This window comes from Dendronephthya gigantea, unplaced genomic scaffold (assembly GCF_004324835.1).
Source record: "Dendronephthya gigantea isolate DGI-Jeju-01 unplaced genomic scaffold, DenGig_1.0 000102F, whole genome shotgun sequence".
NCBI lineage: Eukaryota > Metazoa > Cnidaria > Anthozoa > Malacalcyonacea > Nephtheidae > Dendronephthya > Dendronephthya gigantea.
The window spans coordinates 590,001-613,114 of NW_021163112.1; the positions used below are offsets into that span (position 1 = coordinate 590,001).

The 23,114-nt window shown below is 38.3% G+C and overlaps 3 protein-coding genes across 3 annotated transcripts in view; 1 reads left to right on the forward strand and 2 right to left on the reverse strand.

Moving 5' to 3' along the window:
• Positions 1 to 502, forward strand: part of LOC114534530 — a 1,553-nt gene extending 1,051 nt beyond the window's left edge. The window contains exon 2 of the mRNA XM_028555991.1: positions 1 to 502. This exon is cut by the window's left edge and continues 376 nt beyond it. Within this exon, the coding sequence (XP_028411792.1) occupies positions 1 to 411 (411 nt within the window). The 3' untranslated portion in view covers positions 412 to 502.
• A 1,077-nt stretch (positions 503 to 1,579) lies between these two features.
• Positions 1,580 to 22,907, reverse strand: LOC114534487 (chromodomain-helicase-DNA-binding protein 1-like). The gene is made up of 37 exons (XM_028555934.1): positions 22,816 to 22,907; positions 22,433 to 22,532; positions 17,009 to 17,160; positions 16,190 to 16,343; positions 15,951 to 16,040; positions 15,651 to 15,757; positions 15,300 to 15,518; positions 14,145 to 14,253; positions 13,256 to 13,515; positions 12,736 to 12,836; positions 12,271 to 12,599; positions 11,921 to 12,136; positions 11,482 to 11,574; positions 11,197 to 11,387; positions 10,729 to 10,870; positions 10,602 to 10,654; positions 10,030 to 10,174; positions 9,601 to 9,753; positions 9,381 to 9,452; positions 8,767 to 8,916; positions 8,537 to 8,688; positions 8,224 to 8,323; positions 7,841 to 7,936; positions 7,524 to 7,712; positions 7,037 to 7,206; positions 6,896 to 6,937; positions 6,193 to 6,335; positions 5,923 to 6,049; positions 5,474 to 5,621; positions 5,046 to 5,162; positions 4,635 to 4,907; positions 4,319 to 4,435; positions 3,839 to 3,937; positions 3,543 to 3,622; positions 3,342 to 3,453; positions 2,809 to 3,008; positions 1,580 to 2,542 (listed from the first exon to the last, which is right to left on the reverse strand). Exons 2-37 carry the CDS (start codon positions 22,439 to 22,441, stop codon positions 2,119 to 2,121), a joined length of 5,334 nt encoding a protein of 1,777 aa, XP_028411735.1. The 5' UTR covers positions 22,442 to 22,532; positions 22,816 to 22,907; the 3' UTR covers positions 1,580 to 2,118.
• LOC114534447 lies at positions 17,463 to 19,885 on the reverse strand. Its single transcript, XM_028555888.1, has one exon. It carries the CDS (start codon positions 19,443 to 19,445, stop codon positions 17,736 to 17,738), a length of 1,710 nt encoding a protein of 569 aa, XP_028411689.1. The 5' UTR covers positions 19,446 to 19,885; the 3' UTR covers positions 17,463 to 17,735.
• Positions 22,908 to 23,114: the final 207 nt, after the last annotated feature.

Sequence of the window (23,114 nt, forward strand, 5' to 3'; positions counted from 1 at the left end):
GTTGTTCCATATTTAAAGCCTGGTGAAAATAGTGCCTGGAGAGTTTCGTTCACGCTGATTGAAGTGCAAATATTAAAAAACATGACGAAGAAGCAACTCGCGATTTACAAATGCCTCAAATTTCTCCGTGATCTTCATGGAAATGTTTTGGCGCCCGTTCCATCGTATCATTTGAAAACGTTTCTTCTAACACATTTGTTTCAAGATCAAGACGAGCAGTACTTGAGCTCAATGGAGAAAGAAAACTTCTACACCAGTGCATCTCGTGTCATTCGTCTGCTGCAGTATACCGCTGAAGGCTCATGGGATGAAAAAATGGTGTTCCACTTCTTCCTAAGGTTTCCCCTGTGTCTTCGCGACTACGACATGAGATGGTGTCGTACCATATTGAAACATCTCGAATCCACTTGAGTTTTTGAGCGAGACGTTCCGCTCCTGCATGGGGCTTGTTGTATACCAAGCCTGGTTAACTTAAGCGATGGATAAATAAGCCAAAATTAAATAACACTCTTACATCTCTCTTGATTTGAATGAAGCCTGAATATGTAGTTGTAAATAGTATCTTTGTAGTTTGTATTAAGGTTAAAAACATTTCGTTCGACAGACTTGCTTTGTATTTCTATATTAGGCATGTCCATGCAGGTCGCTAAAAACTGTATTTGCTCTATAGCCTGCATACACGTAGCTAAAAAAGGTATAATAGCAAATTAACTGACAGCTGATAGAATAAACAAGATACGATGAAAACCGTAAGTTGTTCTACAGATTTTCAACTTTGATATGCGATGGTATAGTTCCATACTAATGCACCTTAAAACATTCCGTTCTCATTTCTGTCCACCTCTAAGCAAGCGTTTCAGGGGCATGTGAAGGTACTTGGGGAGAAATACACTTTTAAATTCACTTAACAATTTGAAAATATAAACACATCCGCACTTATCATGAAAGCATATCGAAATTGATGTGATATGATGCATATGAATGTGAAAGAGTCGCGTCCTGACGCCCACGAAAAGCACCGTTTCGAAATATTAAATGATATCCACCTTGATATATATATTTCAGATAAACTTTCACAATACGCTTGATTAAAGATAGTATCTATTAATATATTGATTTTCGAGAGGCGAATGATTGCCGCGTTGATCAAGGCTTCATCGCGAAAAGCACTTCTAATCTATAGTTGAGAGAGCGTATAGTCTGAGAGAGACGACAACGGGCTATAGAAAAGATTTAGGTAGCATAGAAAAACGTAGCAGATTTTCTGAGTTTGGAAGATGCGAATTAATGAGCCGTATCGGAAAAGTGAAAAAGCTGAAAGGACTTTCCTGAGGAATTAGTTTCGTTAGTTTAACGCGACGACTGTCTGGCTATGTCTAGACAAGCTGGCGCCAACTCGGGCAAAGGCTTCCAAAATTGTAACAACATAAAAAAGAACTTGTAAAGGAACGTTCTATTTTAGAGTAAAATAGTATTTCTTAGTAAAACAAATTAAATGCATTAGAAGCGAAAGTGGGCCACTTTAAATTATATTTTTTGGACGGCCGTTCCTTCTCAACTTCTCTTTTGGAAAAATTGGTAAAATTTTAGTGTTGTAAACTTTTAGTGCGTGTGGCAGGTTTTAACATAGAGGTAATAAATATTTACTAAGCATTTCTTAAGCCTTTGATTGTGATAATATTGTACTCTTTGATGCGATTGTAATTCAACTGCATCTACATTTGAGACAACGATGTACCCGTCACTTGTAGCCACGCTACGCTAAAAGGCATGAAAAACACATGCTGGCCGCATTTATTTCACACATCATTATTGTGCATTGAAAACACACACCAAGCTATTAAACGTACAGTATATTTTCATAAGCCTACACCAGTACACCACAAATACTGCACGTTTGCATATCTACCTATGTTCCATTTCACCCGGAATACACATTCGACTATTGTGCTTAAAAAACGCATGCGCACTCTATCTGACGTGAACCCTGCCGCATGGAATCTTCGGATAGACTTTCCACCTTAGAAGGTGGGGAAGACGCGTGTTTTGAAAGTTTCAAAACAGCGTGGGAAACAGTCAATCATATTGTCTCGGCCAAAGCGACCAAGACGACATGGGCTACCTATGGTCACTATCCGACCTATTTTCAAGTCTATTTTTAGCTCCGTAATGCGGCCCAATATCATCATGCCTATTTATAGATCCATAATGCGGACTGACGTCATCATGTCTGCCGATAGGACCATAATAGGATGGGTCGTGTCTATCCTTGGCACCGTATGGTACGTCATGTTTATTTATAATTCCATGGCGCCCATCCCCGGGGTAATGTTTACTCACGTGACCTTCCTTTCCAGGATTCTGTTGCGGCGGACGTTGGTTGTGGTGATACCGTTGATGTTCGTGACGGTTCCGGAAATTGTCGTCGGGACGTTTCGGATCATCTCGGCGTGCGTACTTATCGTGCGAATATCGGTCGGGGTAATCTGGCCGATTACGATTATCGTTGTAGTCGTTACGCCATGGAGGACGATTAGCACCACTAAACAGAAAAAACATGTCGCTAGAAAAGGATCACAGGCTTAGAAGGCTCGATGAACTATTGTTTATGTAGAACTGCGCGAAGAACAGACTTAGTCACAACATAGTCTAAATGATCTTATATAAATCCATTCTGCAGTATTTAATCGATTATATCTTTGTTATTCTTAAGAACTATAGCTCTGATATCAATTTGAAACCAAAGTATATTTCGAGAGATATTAAGTTTTTTCAACAGAGAAATGGTATCTAATCTGGTAAACCTACCCATCTCTGTTTCCATCTCGTCCACCTCTCCACGAATTATTCCCGTGGTCTCGCGAGGAATTCTGAGCCCGCCATCCTGGCTGACCGCCAGATTCAGGATGTTTAGCCTGTTTGTTGTCGGCATTGCTACCAACAGCGACATCAGCTGGCCGCTTCGCAGGATTTTGTTTGTGAGGTTTTGCTGTGTCTTTTTTCGAATGCTTGAAAAGATAAGATGAAAATTTTGGCCTAAATTTAGACAATGTCGTTACTGTTTGTTTAGTGAGTTTGAGATTTTGACAAAAATGCAAATAAAATATAAATTTGTATCGTTTGATGAAAAATGTTTAGCTGAGAGAATTTGTGAATTTAATTTTCACAATCTTTTCCTTGTGATGTTTGCTTTCTTTTCTAATTATTTTTGTATAAACTATTTTGTTTGAACATCTTGGAAGTTACTTCAAAGAAATGAATTTATAGATTCTGTATCTTTTTTTCATTCCACTATGCATGAGAGATTTTTGCTTTAAATAACATAATTAAAAAAAAATTACCTCTTTGTTTTTCTTTTTTTCTTCTTCTCTTTTCTTGCAAGCGTGTTTGTAAAGTTTGCACAATTTCTTCGCGTCGAATGCAGTGAATTTTGCGACAAAACTCCACAACGTGCTGGAAACAAGGAAACATAGGATTTCCGGTGTAAATCTGAGAGGGAAAATGTAATAACAGGGAAGCAAAACAATCGTATGTGCAAATACCTTCTCCATTCGCTGGCCAGATCAGGCTCCTCATAATCAGACGTCGTGTTCGTGATATGATCGCCAATTTTCAATAAACACTGGAATGAATTTAATCTGGATGGTTAGAGAAACTATAAACGCCAACATACCCTTGTAATTAAAAGGAATCCAAGATAATGAATTACTCTTTCTTTCTTTCTTTCCATCAAATCAAAATTTACCAAAATATATATTATATAATCCTCAAAGTTTTTTCATATTAACGCAACCCAGCCAACACCTGTACACATCGACAAAACACAGTCAACACGAACCTGTCTTGTCTGTTCCACATGTTCCGTTTCCGTCAAATTGTCTCCAGGATTCTCCAGTAATTTCAACGAGCGTTTAACAGGTCGCATTTTCTCCTTGCACTACAAATAACCAGGTATAAAAATGTATTGAGCACGTTCGCAAAATCCCAAGCCTCAGAAAGACTGGAAGACGGTTCAAATTTCAGGATTACGAAAGCTGGATGGCGCTATCTAAGGGCGCTTTCCTTTATACGGTAAAAACGGCCAGACCGGTCCTGTTGTAATTCAGTACAGACAGATTACTGGTGTTTTAGAGTGCTTTAAGAAATCTGCATTCAAGTATATCGTTATTTACATCTATCTAGCATTGGAAATTTCACCGCTATATTCTTAACGAAACACTCTATTTCAATTTAAAATATGACCGCGGTCTGACCATTTTGGCAGCCCAAAAGCGCCCTAAAATTGCCCGCTGTTTGGTACAAGCCCATAGTCTCTTACCAAGCCAAACGTTGTTTGGTCCATGTCAACAAGGTGCGCAGGCATTTCATTTCCTTTATTTTCTTCGCTTTCAGAAACTTTCTTCTCCTTCGGTTTGGCTGTGCTCTTCTTCTCCGACTAAGACAAAAAAATTGTTACCACAACCTATAGTTACCCCTGTATAGTTTTACCTATAGTTAGTGATTGAATTAGCCAATCAGATTTGTGTATTTTGGAATTAACTACGATTTAACTACGCAAAATGCAGTTAGGACTTTTATACAAGGAGTTTTGTACAAAGCACAAATTGGCAAAACAATTCCAAAGCAGCACATACCTTTTTCTTCATTTTCTTTGGCTTCTCAGGATTCTGCTCGGAAACTTCCTCAGGTTGTTGTTCTTCTTTCACGTTCTCCGGTGCACCTTGGGTAGGGCCTTGTTGATTGTTCTTATTATCCCCGCCGGAGACTGGAGCGGAATTCTGATCGGGTGCTGGTTTTTTGCTTGTTTTTTTCTTTTTCTTCTCAGGATCTTTTTTGGTTGCGAGCTTCTTTTTGGGCGCTTTAGTCTTCTCCAGTTTCTTGATTTCTTTCTTAAGCTTTTCAGACGACTGTTATTTGGAAAAAAGGGTATGAATATTTGTTTCGCCGGTAGTTTGCAAATGGGGCCATCCGCGTTGTTTTATCAAAATTTGTGGAAATTAAATTGTCTTGGTTTGTGTTGCAGTTTGTATTAAGGTGAGACTGACCTGTCTGAGTTCTTCGGCTTTGCTCCTTATTCCGTCCTGCTTGAGAAGTCTGATAAGATATTCAGCTCTTGTCTGAAGATGCTTGTCTTGAGGTTTCAAATTACCTGGAGGCATGATCTAATAGAACCCAAGCAAATTGATTAAAAACTACTCTACCTGGTCGACACTTTGTCATTATATTTAGTTATAAGAACTATAGCTTTGACATAAATTTGAATCATAAAAAAAGTATATCTCAAGAGATATTAAGTTGTTTCAACAGTGAAATGATTTTTTTTTCAATCCTAGTTCTGACAACAACAGATGTACCCTCGTACATTCCCTGTGGTACGAATGCAACGAAGTTAAATCTAACTAATTAGCGACGAACTAATTAACGACGAACTAACTATAGCTACAACTAATTGCCCAATTTAGTGGTCAATTACCTTTGATAAAGCAAGGTTAGTATCGTCTTTGATTGTATCCCAGCTTCCCAAACCATGTTCATAACATCCAACCAGCAACATACTGTCATCCTTCACGTCCCAATCAATATCCCAGTGAACGCTTTTCGCAGGAATCGTAAAACGATATCTGAAATAAATACAAACAAGTTATCAGATCACGAGTGCGAAGCTTTGGCGTAGAAAGGTAGGTACGAAGCCTTGGCGTAGACTAAATAATTAATAGTTGTATACAATTATCATTCTGACGAATGCTAAAAAGGGCCTTTGCCACAATCTTTCTCATTTTGCTCAGGGCGAAATTTGAAATGTTACGTTTGTACGCGTGTTTACACGTTCACATACGCCAGGATAAGAATCGTATACGACAAATCGCAGAGTGTAGATGGGCCTTAAGGTCGGTCACATTAACATAAAATATTGAAACCTACTTTTTCCTTTTTTCGGCATCGTTGGGAATGGCATCAGCCAAAGGTTCCAGTTCTGCTTCGTGTTTCAACAACGAAGGAGCGTTGACACTCACGCCAGCGATACGCAAGGACGCTCCTCTCTTTTTGCCTACGAAAAAGAACGAATGACTGATATTGCCGCAACAGTTGTTATATGACGCGGGGCCATTTATGCAGACAGTGGCGCTTTCTCCAATACATGAGGAAATTTGGTGAGAAAGTAAGTGTTTCCAACATGACAATTTTACTAACCATCAAATTCAGGGTCTTGTTTTAAACGTTCATCGTAATCCTTCATTTCCTTGATACAACCATCGTGTATGGCATTTGCAAGTTTCACTACAGCGTCATACGTTTTCTCTTCTAGTTCTGCATCCACAGCAATCACGTCAAGTCTGAATGCAAATGAAGAATATTTAAACTTTTGATTAGTAGGGTGGAAAGTATTGTAATATTAGCAAGAAGCAAGTACGTTTAGGAAACATGGAAATCTAATCTTTATCTGCCACTGCACTGCATGGTAAAATAAGCAACAAAGACCGAGGCCATCAAGTTAAAAGGAATTGTTGTCAATAATACTTAATGATCGATGCATTTCTAGAGAATCATGCATGCAGAAACCCCTCGTCATTTCAAACCAAGCAAAAAATTTATGAGCTAGCGAAACCAAAGATAATATGTTAGTGGTTCGAGTTCATATAACCTTGGTATATAATTTTGGCGAGAAAAAAATGGCTACGACAGCTGATAGAATTAATAAAATAATTATAAACGACGAATCTAGTAACCAATGCTCAAATGAATAGTGCATGGAACAAGTTCCAAAATAACCAGGGAGCAGCGTGGCAGCGTCTTCAAACAACTTAACATCAAAACGTCGAGAAGTGTTTTGTCTATTTTAGGCAGTTGTTATATCACATTTGATGCTAAGTGCATGGAACAGTACGATTCATACCTCGTCAATGGTCGGCCAAATTTCTTGTAGCTCTTGATGAACCTGTTATATTATTAGAAGTGATGTCATTAAAGGTGTAAGGTGAGGTGTTAATGGTTGGATATGACACAACCATGGTTCAACCACGCAATACGTACACACCTTCTTATTTCTTGATCGCTAAATCCTTCAATATCTTCTCGTTTTACGGTTCGTGGTCGTCCACGTTTTTTCTTTGATCCCTCGTCAAACTCGTCACCAGAAGAACTCGTCGCTTTCTTCCTTCTTTTCTGTTTTGGTTTCTTTTCCTCCTCGTGGTGACCAATGTTCATCTAAGAGGACATCATGGGATCAATGGGAGTTGAGAGGACAGAGGTATTTGTACATGGATATGAGAAAAAGTGAAGCCTTCTGCTGTGAATATCTAATAAGTACACTGTTACAACACAAAAGAGGGGACAAATTTGTAAAAAATATTTTTCACTTCTATTTGACCAGATTTTTTAAAAGAGCTTTTACTACAAAAGACCACCCATACAATAGAGATTTTCCTTCTCTTAAAATCTCTCGTTTTTGAAAAAAGGTTTTGGACAAAAGCCTTCAGAGTTATAGCGACAAAATTTATGAAATAGTCATACTCGTTTCTTACCTTTTTCACAGATTTTCGCGGTCGTTTTGGTAAATACAACTCGAGCTGTTTCTGTTGTTCTTCTTCAGCTTCGAGATTTTTTCTTTCAGTGTCAGGAATAATATCTTCCCAGCTTTTCCCGTTTTCGACTGCGGAAGCTTCCTCCGATTTGGTTTCTTCCTCAAAATCCATCGAGACGAAGTCTGCGACCTATACGGATGGAAAAAATATTCAAGAAACTGGTCTGGAAAGGGTGTCAAAGAAAAAGCACCAAAAAGAGAATAAGGACAACAGCTAAAAAGACTTTTGTAAAATTAAAAAACCCGAAAATAAAATACCTTAAATTGGGAGAGAAGTTCTTCTCCCATCGTTGATGGTTGGTCATCAGATTCTCTGGTTTCTGCACGTTTTAATATTTCATCAATATCCATTTCCTGTTTAAAAAAAAAGGTTTTCACGTTCAAGGTTACTGTAGTTGTTCATTTTAACAAAGACTCCCGGATTTGTGACCATCTGTTGACAATGCCAACAATGGCAATTCACAACTCTTCTATGCAAAGATGAGATGCTTGTTATGTCAGAAATTGAAACAGCGATTACAAGATATAATAACCTGGTATAATATTCCAATCAGGTTTTCAATGCAAGAGATAAACATACTGCATGTATACAGCTGGGTATTTCAAGAGGAAGCAGTGGAGGCTTTTAACATTTTCAATACCTGTAATTCTTTGTCTCTTTCGCCATCACCTTCTTTAAAGAGATCTTCGGCACCAAATTTTAAAATGGCCGACAATTCATCTTTGTTGAATGGCGTGTTCCTATTAAAAATAGAGAAAAGGCATTTGATTACACAGCCATAAGATTAAGATCACGTCCTTAGCCATTTTGCCGTCTTAGCAACAACTATCTGAACAAATCTTAGAATTATTAACCACCAATACTTCAAACAGCCATCGCAAAGCCGTCATTCCTAATGAAAATCTGGTACATGCCCCAGTAGGAAGAAAAAGTAAATCTAGAAAATGACTTACGCTGAAGGAGCGGTGTTTGTTTTGGACAAAACTTTTCGCCCAGTTGTGTCCATTCTCTGGATAATAAGATGATCTAAAATCATTTTCTTTTTAGCTCGTTCCACAATGTCTTCTTCAACACTTCCTTTGGTCACCAGTCGATAAATGTTCACCTGTAAAGCAAGAGAAAAAAGTCAATGGTTATGCGAATTTCACATGATCGTTAAGTTCATCGAATGTTGTATTTATACCTGGTTTTTCTGACCAATACGGTGAGCCCTGGCCTGAGCCTGCAGGTCATTTTGAGGGTTCCAATCCGAGTCGAATATGATAACCGTGTCAGCGGTCGCCAAGTTGATTCCCAGTCCACCAGCCCGGGTTGACAACAAGAAGCAGAAATCCTTGGGTACAAAAATTAAGAATGATAAGCCACAGTGGATTGCAAATCTGATACAACAGTAAAGCAATAGTGCTACTAATAGTGCAAATTTGTTTATCTGACTATGGCACATAGTGCAACTTCATGTGTCATGATCAGAAGTTCTACATACGCTAGTACAGTATTCGTTTAGAAAGGAATCTAAAGTTTTACCATAACTTTCTTTGATTGGATAGCTATTTTTACCATTTTACTTTTTAGTGTAGCCTCGTTTGAGGACACCAAACCAGATTACGGTAAATTTACATTGGATAGGTTTCATAGGTTCTAAGCTGTTTCTGCTACAGACCCAGTTCATGTATCATCCGTGAATGCAAAATTCCACAGGATTTGGCTAACTTAAAAGCCACGACAAACTACTTTTGCAATCGTTAAACCTCGTTATCAAAGTGTCATACAGCATGATACAAGTCGATACTACAGTACCTCAGAAGCTTCAGCATTGAAGTGATCCAAAGCTTTCTTTCTAACATCGCCTCGTATGGAACCGTCGAGTCTCTAAACAATTAGAATTAGTAAGTTTGATGTATTGTTCGCATAAATGCACAACTTAAAATGATTTAGTCCACTTTTAATATAGCTGTTTTCATTTAAGGCAAAGCCAGACGAGTAGTTTCAAGGAGTGTTTTTCCAATGTTTAACCAACCTGAAAGTTAAAATGCCGACGTTGTAAATAGTCCGCTAGAATATCCAGCATTCTGACCATCTGCGAGAAAATCAACACGCGATGTCCCGTTTCTTTCAAGCGACATAACAACTTATCCAACAGCATTAGTTTACCGCTGCCTTGTAATATCGCCTGGCAAAATGTGGAATAAGAAATCATGAGAAATTGAAAGTTCCCGCCTAAAATATCACTGACTGGCAGAAGAAAAAACGTTTCCACTATTTTTTTGCTCGTGGACGTTGTTACATGAAATGAAGAAACAAATGAAGAAACAAATAAGAACTTTGTTATTCCAGCTTTTCCTACAGTTTTCTTGCGCTTCCAAAAAGATTCATAAGTGTTTATTTATAATACGCATCTTTGAGGACGGTTCTGAGATACAATAGATCCAACCAGTGTCTTTCTTACCTGAAGGTCTTCGTATTCATCGAAAGGTCTGATCAACGCCGCGTGATTACAACACTTCTTCAACTCCATAACGATATTCAGGAAAGTGTTGCTGTTTCCCTTCATTCCTTTGTTCAACATTTTAAAGTTCTTCGTAAGAATCCACCTGAACGACAAGAATTTCATTGAAATCGTTAACACTTTGTTCTTCGATGATTTTATATGAAGACTATCAGACTGTAAGCACACTGTAACGTTTTCGAGCGCTTTCGTTTTCGCTTTCATGCCAAAACAGTTTCAAACACCGTCAATATACCATAGAAGTTGAAGATAATTTAAGATATCGAGCATATATTTTCCCTTGGATCCTGTGGACATGAAAAGCGCCAAAAAATGATAAAATTGACAAAAACGAATTTGAAAACGCTCGAAAACAAAACGATTCTCTTGTACAAAAAGCTTTAAACAAGGTAATACATGTTATTACTACTAGATTTATGATTCTCAGGTGACTCAGTCATAATTTGAAACTACCGAAAAACGTTTTCCAAACCGTTGAAATACTTATAAAAATTATCTTCATATAAACTTACTTATAATATTGTTTCTGAAGAGATGACATCTCCACACGCAATATCTGTTCAACCTATAAAAAAACAACAACTTATGTAAAACCAGTTATCCTAAATACATTCTGTAGATAAGACTCTTCAAAATTACCTTTGCAGGTAAAGATTTCTCGACATCTTTTTTTACTCGACGGAACAAGTAGGGTTCTATTTCTTTATGAAGATTTGAAAACCCGCTTTCCTTCTCCTCCGCCTTTGCATGTTTCTCTTCAAATTCTTCCCACGAGGAAAATCTTTAAAATACAGTAAATATTAAAGCGATTATACTGCTGAACTTAAAACCCGGGCTATTGTATTACACTCTGGGGCTGTTGTGCCGGAAGCTGGATTGCGCTATTCACTGGTCGGATAGTGGATTTTCAATCGCACTAAAATTACTCGTTGTTCGGTATAACTTTAGTTAAACCTTAGTATATTTCTAAATTGGGGATTCTCTTTAATTTACTTTAGTTTAGCTCCAAATTTGTAGTACTAATGCTTTTCAAGCAATTTTAAAGCGATTCATAAACCGGTGGATAGCGCTATCCAGATTTCGTACAACCGGCGCCTAAAATCTAACCTATTTGGCATTATAAAATGCAATAGACTCCACAATTCCTTCAACGAATTCTGTAAAGGAGTCCCAGTGACCAGCACTCGATGATGGGTATTGAAATCGTATAATACTTTATATAATAATGAATCATCATTCTTCAAACGGTGGGCCTCATCGACCAGCAATGCAGACCAATTTATTGTTCTTAGAACATCCTGAGAAACGAAGTAAAACAAATTTGTCTTGATTTCAAAAGTTTTATCACGAGATATTACCAGTAATTCAAACGCAGTCTAGTATTCACTGTACCTTATCTTTGAGCAAAATTTCGTACGTAGTAAGCAATGCGTTAAATTTTAACTTGCTTTTTAAAGTACTGTGATAGAATTCAAATTCCTGAATCTAAAGAAAACGAGAAAAAGATTTGTGAAACGATATTTGTGATGCCAAACTTGTGATACATGATTTGTTAGACAAGATGTTAGCAGTTTGTGAGACGATATTACTCATATTAGACTTGTGATACATGATTTGTTGTCAGACAGAATTTGTAATAGAAGATTTGTTGGACAAGATTTTTTATGCAGTATGTGATAAAAAATTAGTTATACAAGATTTGCTGGACTAGATTTCTCACAAAGATAAAATAGATAAAGATTTATGATACGACGTTCGTGATACAAGAATTGGGAATTAAGACAAAAGGGAGATTTTTTCCTGTTGAACAGTCAAAGAAAACACCGGTTACCTTTTTACGGCTAAGAGCATCACCCAAGTAAACCACGAGATTAATTTCCGGCGCCCAAAGCGAAAACTCCTTTTGCCAGGCAGCTATAGTGGACAATGGAACGACAAGCAAGAATGGTCCCCATACTGAATACGTGTTGATAAGGTTGGAGAGAAATGCGATGCTCTGAATCGTTTTTCCAAGGCCCATCTCGTCCGCCAATATCACGGAATTGTACTGTAGTTAAAAGAAGAGTAGTGGTTACCTTAGAGTTGCATGTTTTAGCGTTAACTGCATGGAACGGCCAAAATACTGTACCATGCCGTAATGTGAACAAACAAAACGAACGCATAAACAACCAAAGTCCTTACCCTCGACCAGGAGTGCGTTAAGAAATTCAGTCCTCCAAGCTGGTAATCCCTGAGCTCCATCCCAGTTCCCTTGGACAGAAACGCGGGCTGTTTTTTTAACGGGATAAACTTGGGTTTCTGTTTGGGAAAGCGTTCGTTTTTTCCCGGAACTTTGTCGCATCGTTCCCTCTTAAGGTAGCTGTCGATTTTATCTTGGTAACCAATCTTCGAGATTAGCGGTCCGTCTTCCCATGATGCTTCGGAATACGGCAATCCCGTCCATTTGCAAAGATAATCCACCTGGTTCACAGATTTGCCAAATTCATCGATACCTTTGATATTCGTGTGACCTTTAGAAACGAAATGGAATGAAATAAGCAATCATTTAAAAACCGAAAACATGAATTGGGAAACTTTGACAAACGCAGACGAAATATTTAGTAAAGGAAACTAGATTATTTCAAGAAAAATACGGACAATATGTACCTATAACTCGTTCCACTTGTTGATATTCTTCGTGTAATTCCAAATTCATTTGTTCTTGACACTCAAAATACTCCACATCTTCTGGGACGGCGTATTTCTTCCTAAAAAAGGTCAATGTAAAAAAGATGAAGAGATCATCGTGGTAAACAAACCGAACCGTCTTGTAACGCATTTGGTCTAGCTCTCTGGTCTAGATCTCATAAACAAACTCCCGTTTAATATTTCAATGCCTTCTTCTCGTTATCCATAAACGAAATATTTTTAGGTTTTGACAGCAAAAGTACATGTTTAACCATAGTGTTTGAAAAAAGTAGCATTTTAGTGGCTGTCAAAAAGCACTTTAATTCATGAACTTTTTAAGCGTCCCTGAAAGGTGTTAAACTCATCAAAGCGATATTGAGGGAAAGGATAAACTGATCCGAGAGTTAAATTTGTGCACCCTGTTTGAAGGAAAATCACCCTGTTTGAAGGAAACTCAAGAAAGTGTTAAGGTATTTTTATTTAAGATTTCAAATCTTACCATCTTTCGATTTCTTCCATTCTCTTGATAAAATTTTCTAATTTTTTCATTCCTTTCACATTCTGTTGCTGCAACGTGTCCTTGCTTTCCCACGTGTTATGCAAGTGCGACCATCCCTTCCACTTGATTAAAAATTGCCTCGATGTTGGCTCCTGCTCCGGGTCGTCCTCCAGCTGATGAAGCATCTCTTCATATTCACTTGAGTACATCGTTGTACGAGCGCCTGTCCACTGCACTGGGCCTATGCGAGTGTTCAGAACCTTCAGAGGTGAAAAAATATACAATCAGAGAGCAAATGACTTGTGGAAGATTATTAACTGGGTCGTGAGATTTGAAGTAAAATTATCTCAATTTTTAAACCCCGGGGTAAAGAGCGAAGTCAGTTAAGTATATATTATCAGTATAGTCATATCACACAAAATATTTTAAAGAGTTTTGAAAGGTTCACACTCGTCTTAAGAATCTGGGATGATTTGCTTTGCCTAGTGCAAGAATTACTTCGCCTATATCGCAAAATAATACAACGGATTCTCGATTCCGTTAGGCGGTCATGGCTTTGAATGCTCGCGTTTTATATAGCTCGTAAGACGCGAGAATCTGTGATTTAGGATGCGGCCTACAACTCCCTCGGGACTTCAATATTTCACATAGAAATATGAACCGATTAGAACTATATAATTCCGTTACCAGAAATTTAATTACAAGTATAAGAGTGGATGGAACTGTCTCAACATTTAACCCAGTCGACTATCACTTAACACATATTCATACTTCCGACTTCGATTCAGAGAAGGACTGCCTTTACTGGAACGATCAGATTCTAGTATCTCGATTCTAGTATTGCCTTACAGGTTGCATGGGGCATGGAATAGGTTGTAAGTCCACAAACCTTTTCAATTGTCTCTCTATCATCGTCTTCATAATCCACAACAGCGTCAGCACTGACCTCGATAATATCATCTTCATCAGTCTCCTCCGCCTCGCTCTCTTCTTTATAACTACAAAGAAAATGTTAGTTATCCATATCAAAATATTTGACATCATAACCAAAGCATGGTTATATTGTTTAATGTTTGCACATGAGCACGAAACATGCTTGCAACTTTACATAGGACAAGCATTTGATCATTAAAACAGCGTGGTTATCCATATCAAAATATTCGACATCATAACGAAAGCATGGTTATATTGTTTAATGCATGTATACGAGCGCCAAACATGCTGGAAACTTTACATTGGACAAGCATTTGACCATTAAAACAGCGTGGTTATCCATGTCAAAATATTTGACATCATAACCAAAGCATGGTTATATTGTTTAATGTATGTATACGAGCGCCAAACATGCTGGAAACTTTACAAAGTATCTACTATTTCCCAATAATCCTTAAATTGAGAGGCATTTGCGGCCATTTCAGAGGCCTATGTATATTTCAAAATTTTCCCGGACTCTCCAGGCAGGCGCGCGGTTCCGAGCCCCAGCAATACGAAAAACGCTCCGCGGTCCATGAATCGGTTCTATTTATTCGAAGATTTCTCTAAGAATTCAAGAACTTTCAAAACAGCTGTAGAATCAAAATGTACACAATCTTGGGAGTGTATATGTTCTGTATTTGGTAAATTTCTATCTCTGTCAACGTTACGTCACGTCACGCACGTAACGTAACGTAACATAACGTAACGTAACGAAACGTAACATAACGTAACGTAACATAACGTAACGTATGGTAACATAACGTAACGTAACATAACGTAACGTAACGTAGCGTTATTTACAAACACCATCTTAATTTGGGTGCTCCTCGACGGGCTCTAACTGTAACTAGGAGCTTTCTAAATTCTAATTTATGAAGACACTCTGATAAAGAGACTACTCTAGCATTGGAGCCTCTTCAAAAAAAGCAACATGCCTTTCTAATACCTCCCCTGATCTAAAATCGCTATTCAGTTAGCCGAAGCACTGCACGCACAGTTTCGTCGCGATGAAACGCCGGACTATCAGAAAACACAAACAATTGAAAGCAAACAGACAGACATCACCTACCAAACATTTCCAGTCGCTTTTCTGCTCGGTATTCTGCTCTTCTCCTCATCGCTATCCCTGAAGCTTCGTTTGGAACTCTTGTTATTGTTGTTCACGCGTCGTGGCTGACCCGGTACCCTGGCCGTGGCTCGCGGGACGGGCCTGGAACGAGCCTCGTGCGGTGAGTAACCATCCGAGGACTCACTTCCGCTGTCACTGCTTTGAGTTGGCCAATCAGAACTAAGAGAAAATTGTATGTAAATTCGAATCACTGAGTCACATTCTAAATCTTCACACCCCTTTTACTCGAACTCAAAAAAGAGCAACTCGCCCGAGGGAAAAATTTCCCATCGTCACCACGCCAAAACCAACCATGACGACATACCTTGACAGTCTTCTTCGTTTTTGATTACGTTGGATCGCTCTGGCGGTCTTCGCTGCGGGACGCTTTCGAAATGTATGTCTTCTTCGCTGTCATCCTGAATGATAGGAATTTACGCAATTAAATCTGCTATTTTCGCCTTGATCGGTGAAAGAAAAGTGTGCACTAAATCTTCAGACTAATTTAACATTAAACCCATCCTGTTGAATTCAGCGACCCATGTTAATCCTCGAATAAACAATAAATTTAAAAGAGGAAATTTAACTGAAAATCTCTTCGCTGCACAATACCTGACTCGCAGTAACTGTATATCTCACTGGTTCCTTCCTGCTTCGACCTGATCTCCTAATTCCATAGACATCTGGATCGTTCTCCCAAAACTAAATAGGAAAATGAACAGGAAATGATGTAAACACTCTCTGATGACCAGCGTCTCTGGTGGAATATATTTTGCTTCCATTGAATAGAAAGATAACTGCATTTTTTATACGACCATTTTTTATGCACCCACAATATCTCAACATCTTACCCGATCTTTCTTGGTTGGCGAGGAGCTTTGATACGAGGCGGCTGAAACGGGCTTTTTATTTTCCTCCTGTTGGGCGCGATCCGCTTCGTCGATTTCAGATTGACTGTCCGTACTTCCGTCCGAATCACTGTTCGGGTCTGATAGGGACACATTCCTTTGGAATAAAGATATATCTCGTTAACTAGCTAATAAATTAAAGGAATCTCTCAAGCTATTACGATTCTTTGGAGTAAAGAATATCTCATTAACTAGCTAATAAATGAAAGGAATCTCTCAAGCTATTACGATTCTTTGGAGTAAAGAATATCTCTTTAACTAGCTAATAAATGAAAGGAATCTTTCAAGCTATTGCGGTTCAATAACGGTTTATAGGATGCACGAACAAGGCTTGTCAAAACATGAATGAGCTACAAATAATATAGTCACAAAAAGTCTTCAACCATAATTCCTCCAGGGTGGGATTCTAACATATATATGAGCAATTTTCTCAAAGTTATGCGATAACATTGCCTCGATATTTTCTATTTTTGATTATCCATATAATCGAAAAGGAGTTAGAAAACTTTGCTCAGTAATTTACTGATGCAATTTTTACTGGTCATCTTGTTGGGGTTCGAAACTAAGTTGAAATAATGCACTGAATCACTCTAGGTCACTTGAGAATCACCAATCGCACCCCTCCTGCATCCTCGCTGACCTAGGTTAGTGGGTGTGCACCCCCAGTAAATCCGTCCTGATAAGGGGCGGAGGCAACTCGAATAAAGCAAAATAATTTCAACTCATGTTGCTATTAAGGGCATGCTAATGATTTTGACTTACTGGACTATTTTGCTGCGATTTAACCAGCTCGATTGGTTCTGTTTTGTATATTGTGAAGTATTTAAGACTTGGTATGGTTCATCTTCATCGCTGGTCACGTTGACATCATCATCTTCACTGCCAGAATCGGACGAGTTCAGATCATCCCCACTCTTGAAACAATAGTCGAGTTAATATCGTTATACAGTGAATAACCGCGTTTATAAATTGCACACCAACATTTAGTTTTTCAATAATTTTAATCGGTGATAACGCAACTCAAATCGAAAGAGGCAAAACAAAGAAAATTACTCTTAAGACCAAATTTAAAACACGAAAATGAACGCCCCAATTATGTCGGAATAATAACAGGGCAACCGTTTCAAATCGGAGAATATTCATGTTAAATGCTGTTGAAAAAATAGTCGTAAAACGCTGAAGAAAGACATCGGAAATAATTGTTTATTAACCTTCAATTACATGCGCAGATACACAAGATAAATATCCGAGGCTTTTCGCGTGAGAAACTTCGTAACCCGCAACAGGTTTTGTGTTTATTCTTTAATAGGAGTACAAAATAAACCCTTTTGGTAAACCTGTAAGGAATAGGTTTACACGAGATACAAGCACAAAAATTTATCAATTTTAAAATTACTGATGTAAAAATAAGGAGAGAACTCTTGTAAAATTGCTGTTCACATATAAGTTTTCTAGCTGTGACTGAGTTCATTCACAACGGGCATAGTGATTAGCATACGACTGCAGTAGCCTTGTATCTCGCTTCATGCATATCTGGAAGTTCTTCCCAGCTGTATCTGTCAAATCTAAAACTTTCCACAGACTTCAAGGCATTTCCTCTTTCATCTCGGCCTCCCATCACGATCACGGTGTCTCTGACAACTGCAGCCACACATCCTTCCCTCTTATACTTCATATTAGGAAGCATGTGACTCTTCTGGGTCTTGATGTTGAAGATTAAAACTTTGCTTAACACTTCGTCGTTGCTGTCAACGCCACCCATTAAGATGACGTTGTCTTCACCCCACTTGACTGTGGCCATTTGACTCACGGGGTAGGGGAGGGGAGCCATCTCCTGATATTCATTCTTAGTGATGTTATACATAACAACACTTATGAGAGCTGACCTTTTCATGTGACTCTTTCTTCCTCCAGCAATCAGGATCCTATCGCTAAATATTGCAACACCATGATAACATCTTTCCTGTGGCGTGGTAGACAAAGGTTTTCTGGTGTAGGGTGGAACAAGGGAAATCTTAGTTATGCTTTTAGAATAGGTCTTCTTCTCCAAGTCAAAGCCCCCGATCACTACCAAATGTCCATTGTGTACTACAGTACATTGTCCGTGGAACCGCCCGGGTAATTTAGCAAGAACACTTTCCCATGTTACTGACAGGTCAACATGGAGCACATCTATTGACAATTTTTCCATAGAGTCATGGCAACCTCCCAAAATAATTATGTCATTGTTGTGAACAACTGAAGATGCACCTTTGCGAATTTCTCTCATTGGCTGACGTGGTTTCCAGGTTTTATTTGCTAAATCAAATATTTCAACACTATTCAAATCTTTGCCTCCAGCGATAATGACTTTTGGCTCCTTGACCTTGTCTTTGTCTATCTCATTAGATTCTCCAATACCTTTCTTCAGTTGTTCTTGTTCCACTTGGACATCACACGGCAATTGCATTAGGGCCGTTTGCCACGCCATTCTTTGTAGTTGCCTGTTAACTTCGTCCAATTTTCTCTTCATTTCGTCGTTGCCTGTGTTGCAGAGTTGACGAATGCTCCCCTCTTGTTTATCGAGTTGTTTTTGAACCAACTCAACTTTCGCAAGCACGTCGTTTACCACGGCTCGAGTCACGGCTTTGCCGTTCGTCTCGATCTTTTCTAAGAATATTTTCTCATTTTTGTCCATTTTTTCACTCATCATCGCAAGATTGGATTTAACGGCATCCACCTCTCGTCTTAATTCATTACAACTATGACACTGAACTCGGCGTAGTTCACACACGGCTGTTTCGTGATGAAGCAAATCTCGTTTGTTTGCCTCGAAATTACAGCCTTCATTCGAGCAGACTGCCGGGGCGAACCCACAGTCCTCAACATGCTTTTCAAGATCTCCCAGCAAAATGAATCTCTCACAACCGCGGTCAAAGAACTCACAACGGATTTTAAGTTCAGAAAGCAAGTTCGCTATGTTACGAGGCACTTTCAAAGTATCGACAGTGAGTGGTTCCATACATGTAGGGCATGTCTGAGAGTACATGAGATGTCTGGTGATACAACCACGACAAAACACATGTTCATTATGGCGGCACATGACTGGATCTTTGATGACATTCGTACAAATGATACAGTGCAAGGTCTGGCTGACAATCTGTTCAAAGCGTTCATCATCGTAACCAGTTTCGTATGAGGCAAATTTCGATGTCGCCATTTTAGTTCTACGATTCTCGAGAAACAACTATAATCCAGTTTAATTCGAACATAATAAAGCAGTTTTGCCAAAACGTTATCCAACCGTTAAATCGAGCGCTCCCGCCACGTCTGTTTACATTACAATCTAAAACGTGAACGCTTGTAACTTTCAGTTACTAAAATTAATCCTAATCGTACTAATTTGATAGGTATCAATATTAGGTATATGCCAATATGGTAATGGTGCCAGTATATGAATGCTCGAACGAGTCTTTCAAATACAATCAAAAACGAAAGAACTTTGATAAACAGCATGCATAAACAGCAACTATTGCACAACCTTCAAGATACGAAATGATTATTAGGGGGTTGGGACTAGTTGACCCATAGGTTAGTAAATGCTGCTTTTGTAACATGCTTTGGTTTGTTGTGGGTAAATATTCTGCAATAATATGAAGGAAACAACTTTCTTTTGATCATGAACTCATAAATCCAATTCAACTCAATCATTTTCCTGAAGTCTATGCCTCTCTGAAAAACAATATCAGTATCTCAGACACTTTTGTTCAATTGATAATATGTGTGTGGTTGATGAAAGTGATAATATATGATTGGGCTAACCCCAAATCTGGGGTGGGTATTTGTCCGGTGAGTTTGCCATTTCGGTAGAAAATCATTAAAAATTTAAAATGCATTTACTAAAAACTTTCATATTGCAGAATTTTTACTTCAGTCTTAAAGATGAAATGCATACTAGTTGCCATTTACCAGTTTACCATTTGCTTAGTAAAAGATAGTAATGATATAGTTATACCAAACATTTACCAATACATTCTCTGTTTATATTTGATAAATTGATATTAATTTTGATTTCATAAGTTGATATCCATTTCACACAATGCCACAGATTAAAAGGGTTGATAATATCCTAATTGCCTAATATGAACCCATCACTGTGAACCCATCACTGTGAACCAATTATTTGTTGTATATTAATTCACTTGTGCAATGTAAAAGTCTTTGCTGTCCAGATGCTGCAAAAAATGAGTGGTTTTGTGCTAGTGGAGGGTGGTTTTTTTCTTGGAATAATTCTTGAATACAAAAGTGTCCTATAACAATTTATGAATAATTATGATTGTGCCTATTTGCTCCTGTTTTGTGGCTGGCCTAATCTTTAAGCACAATACCAATATCCCTAATACATTGCCAATTCGCTTGATTTGTTAACTGATATTAAGTATTGATATCAGAATCGACACAATTACAAACAGTTAAATCTACTAGTTAAATTGCCCTAGATCTTATGCCCTGATTTGTTAGTGCAACCCCCACATTTAACATACATGTCAATCTCTAAAAACACAAACTTACTGTTTTAAGCATGTGAACTTTGTATAACAGTCTGAGGTTATATATATGCACTAGGCTATGTATGCTCTTTCTAATATTATTATATGTTTGAAAACTAAAAATATTTTCCTATGCATATCAATTATAATATTTCTATGTGGAATACACCCATATGTAAAGAACTAAGAAAGCAATTTCTATATCCTAAATGCCAGCCATAGTGCCATACCAATTTCATGAATGGTATTCTTCTTATTTATACTTTCTCTCTATCACACATAACTGACATAAGCCATGATAACTATTTTATTTTATTAACTTTGCCAGGTACAAACAAATGAACAGAAGTAAATGACACAAACAACTGGCAGGGAAACGAAACAGCTTACACCAATTACTGCGCTACCTAATTTTAAACAGATATACCGGTATGCACAAAGAAAATTTTGCAAACTACTCAACTGAAACTAAAAAAAACAAGTTATCGATCTAGTCAGGTCTCGTGCTTGATTGCATTTGAAGCAAGTTGATTTCCAACATAAACCGCCAAATAAAAGTATAAGCTACCAATGTTTCTATAGGGCTGCATATGCATAAACCTATTTCCATAGTGATTTTTCACGATGAATATATCGACAATGCTGTGTGATTCAGAACACAAAGCATGCCCGCTTTGTGAAGATTCAAGATGGCGACTGTCAGACTTCCTTTAATGTCAACAGCAAAATGTCTGTCGGCTAAACTCAGCTTCTTAACGGCACTACTAGCATAGAGGCCGTACCTAAGTGTACGTCAATGCATTTGTCCCTTATATCTCTGCATTAGAGCAATTTGTTTTGTTTATGAACGGCATTAAATCACTGCAAACACTTGACAAATTAATGCTTTATTGCGAACATGTGCGAAACATCACACCGACAAGGAAGCCATTCGCGAATGCCTAAATTCGTTCGAATAAATTCACGCGGTCCCAAGGGAACAAAAAACGTTGAAACAAATACGACAACATTGTCAATTACAAACAAAGTAGCTAATTTTCAACGATGTAAACAAACTTTACTCACTGCTTTTATCTCATGTTCGACAAGAAAGGTTGTTGTTTGAGAGACGATAAAATACAAAATGGCCGACAAAATTTCGAATCTCAAAGTGCACGAGTTTCAAATATCAATGTTCTAGCATATGAGAACGTTTTAAAGCACGTTTGTTGTGGAAGGGATGTTTTGAAGATGGTATGTGTTCATTTTAGCTCGCCTCTATGACCAATGGCCACGTTTTAGTCCGAACAAAATTCGAACACGCGGTTGACATACGAAGCAACGAGGAGAAATGTATTGTAGAACGACCATGTGTGCATTTGAAGCAATTTGAATGAATTTTTGATGCTTTTGTGTGGGGAAAATCGATTATGTTTGCTTTGGATGGATGGCCGAGTGTAAGAATCGAAGAAGAAGGCAAAATATGTCCTCTTTCTTTAAAGAAAAGGCCTTAAATTTACTAAAATTCGGTCGCTTTTGCCGAAGGATTGAGGGTAAAAGGCGGTTGAATACGTGGCCTTCTTCTCCGCTTTGTTTAAGAGATTTTCTTTGCCGGATTCGAGTTGCATCACCGCCGAATTTTGTAGCGTTGAAAATGGTGTCGATTTTAAAAGCTCACCTCGTTCATTTTGTTGCTTTAAAGAAGCTTTTCTGTGAAGGAGAAAAACCGAATTTTGAAATTCGACGACCCACGGACTGGCCGAAGCGTTTCTTCGAATCTAAAAGAAAATTTCGCGTTCAAACGACGTGAGAACGAAGTCAAAATGGCGGCCAAAATCTTCGGTCTTCGACAACAACTCGCCATCTACAAGCCATCTTCGCTAGAAATTTAGGCTAGGCCTCAAACAAAAAGCTAAAAAAATCGACAGATTGCAACGAAACGAGCCTCTGTAAATGCTTACCATTGCGTGAAAAAACTCTGAGAAAAAAGCAACGCCGAAAAATCGAAATAACGCACAAAATGAAGGGTAAAAACCCCGAAAAAATTTCATAGAAGGGTACCTTGAACCGCTCCTCGGCGCTCGCTCCTTCGACTGATTTCTTCCGTAGGGCTTGGCTTCACTTGTTTTAGACCTCCAGCAAAGACCTGTTTGCGAACACTGCGCATGTCCCAGAAAATTTCAACATTGCGCAATTATGAAAAACACCCCCATATTTATAAAACACGGCCGCATTTGAATTTAAGATTTTTTCAATTCGACGAATCGATGGAGCGCGCAAAACGACGTGAACATTTCGGAATGGAAATTGGGGAATTTTAAACACGGTGTTGCGCAAAAAATACGATTTATGCACCCTAA

Coding starts and splice junctions, on each gene's coding strand:
- LOC114534487 (XM_028555934.1), bottom strand. Junction 9,754..10,029: donor ATGAATACGAAGACCTTCAG/GTAAGAAAGACA, acceptor ACATTTTGCCAG/GCGATATTACAAGGCAGCGG. Junction 3,454..3,542: donor CTGGCCAGCGAATGGAGAAG/GTATTTGCACAT, acceptor CCTTGTTTCCAG/CACGTTGTGGAGTTTTGTCG.
- LOC114534447 (XM_028555888.1), bottom strand. CDS start 19,445: ATGGCGACATCGAAATTTGCCTCATACGAAACTGGTTACGATGATGAA.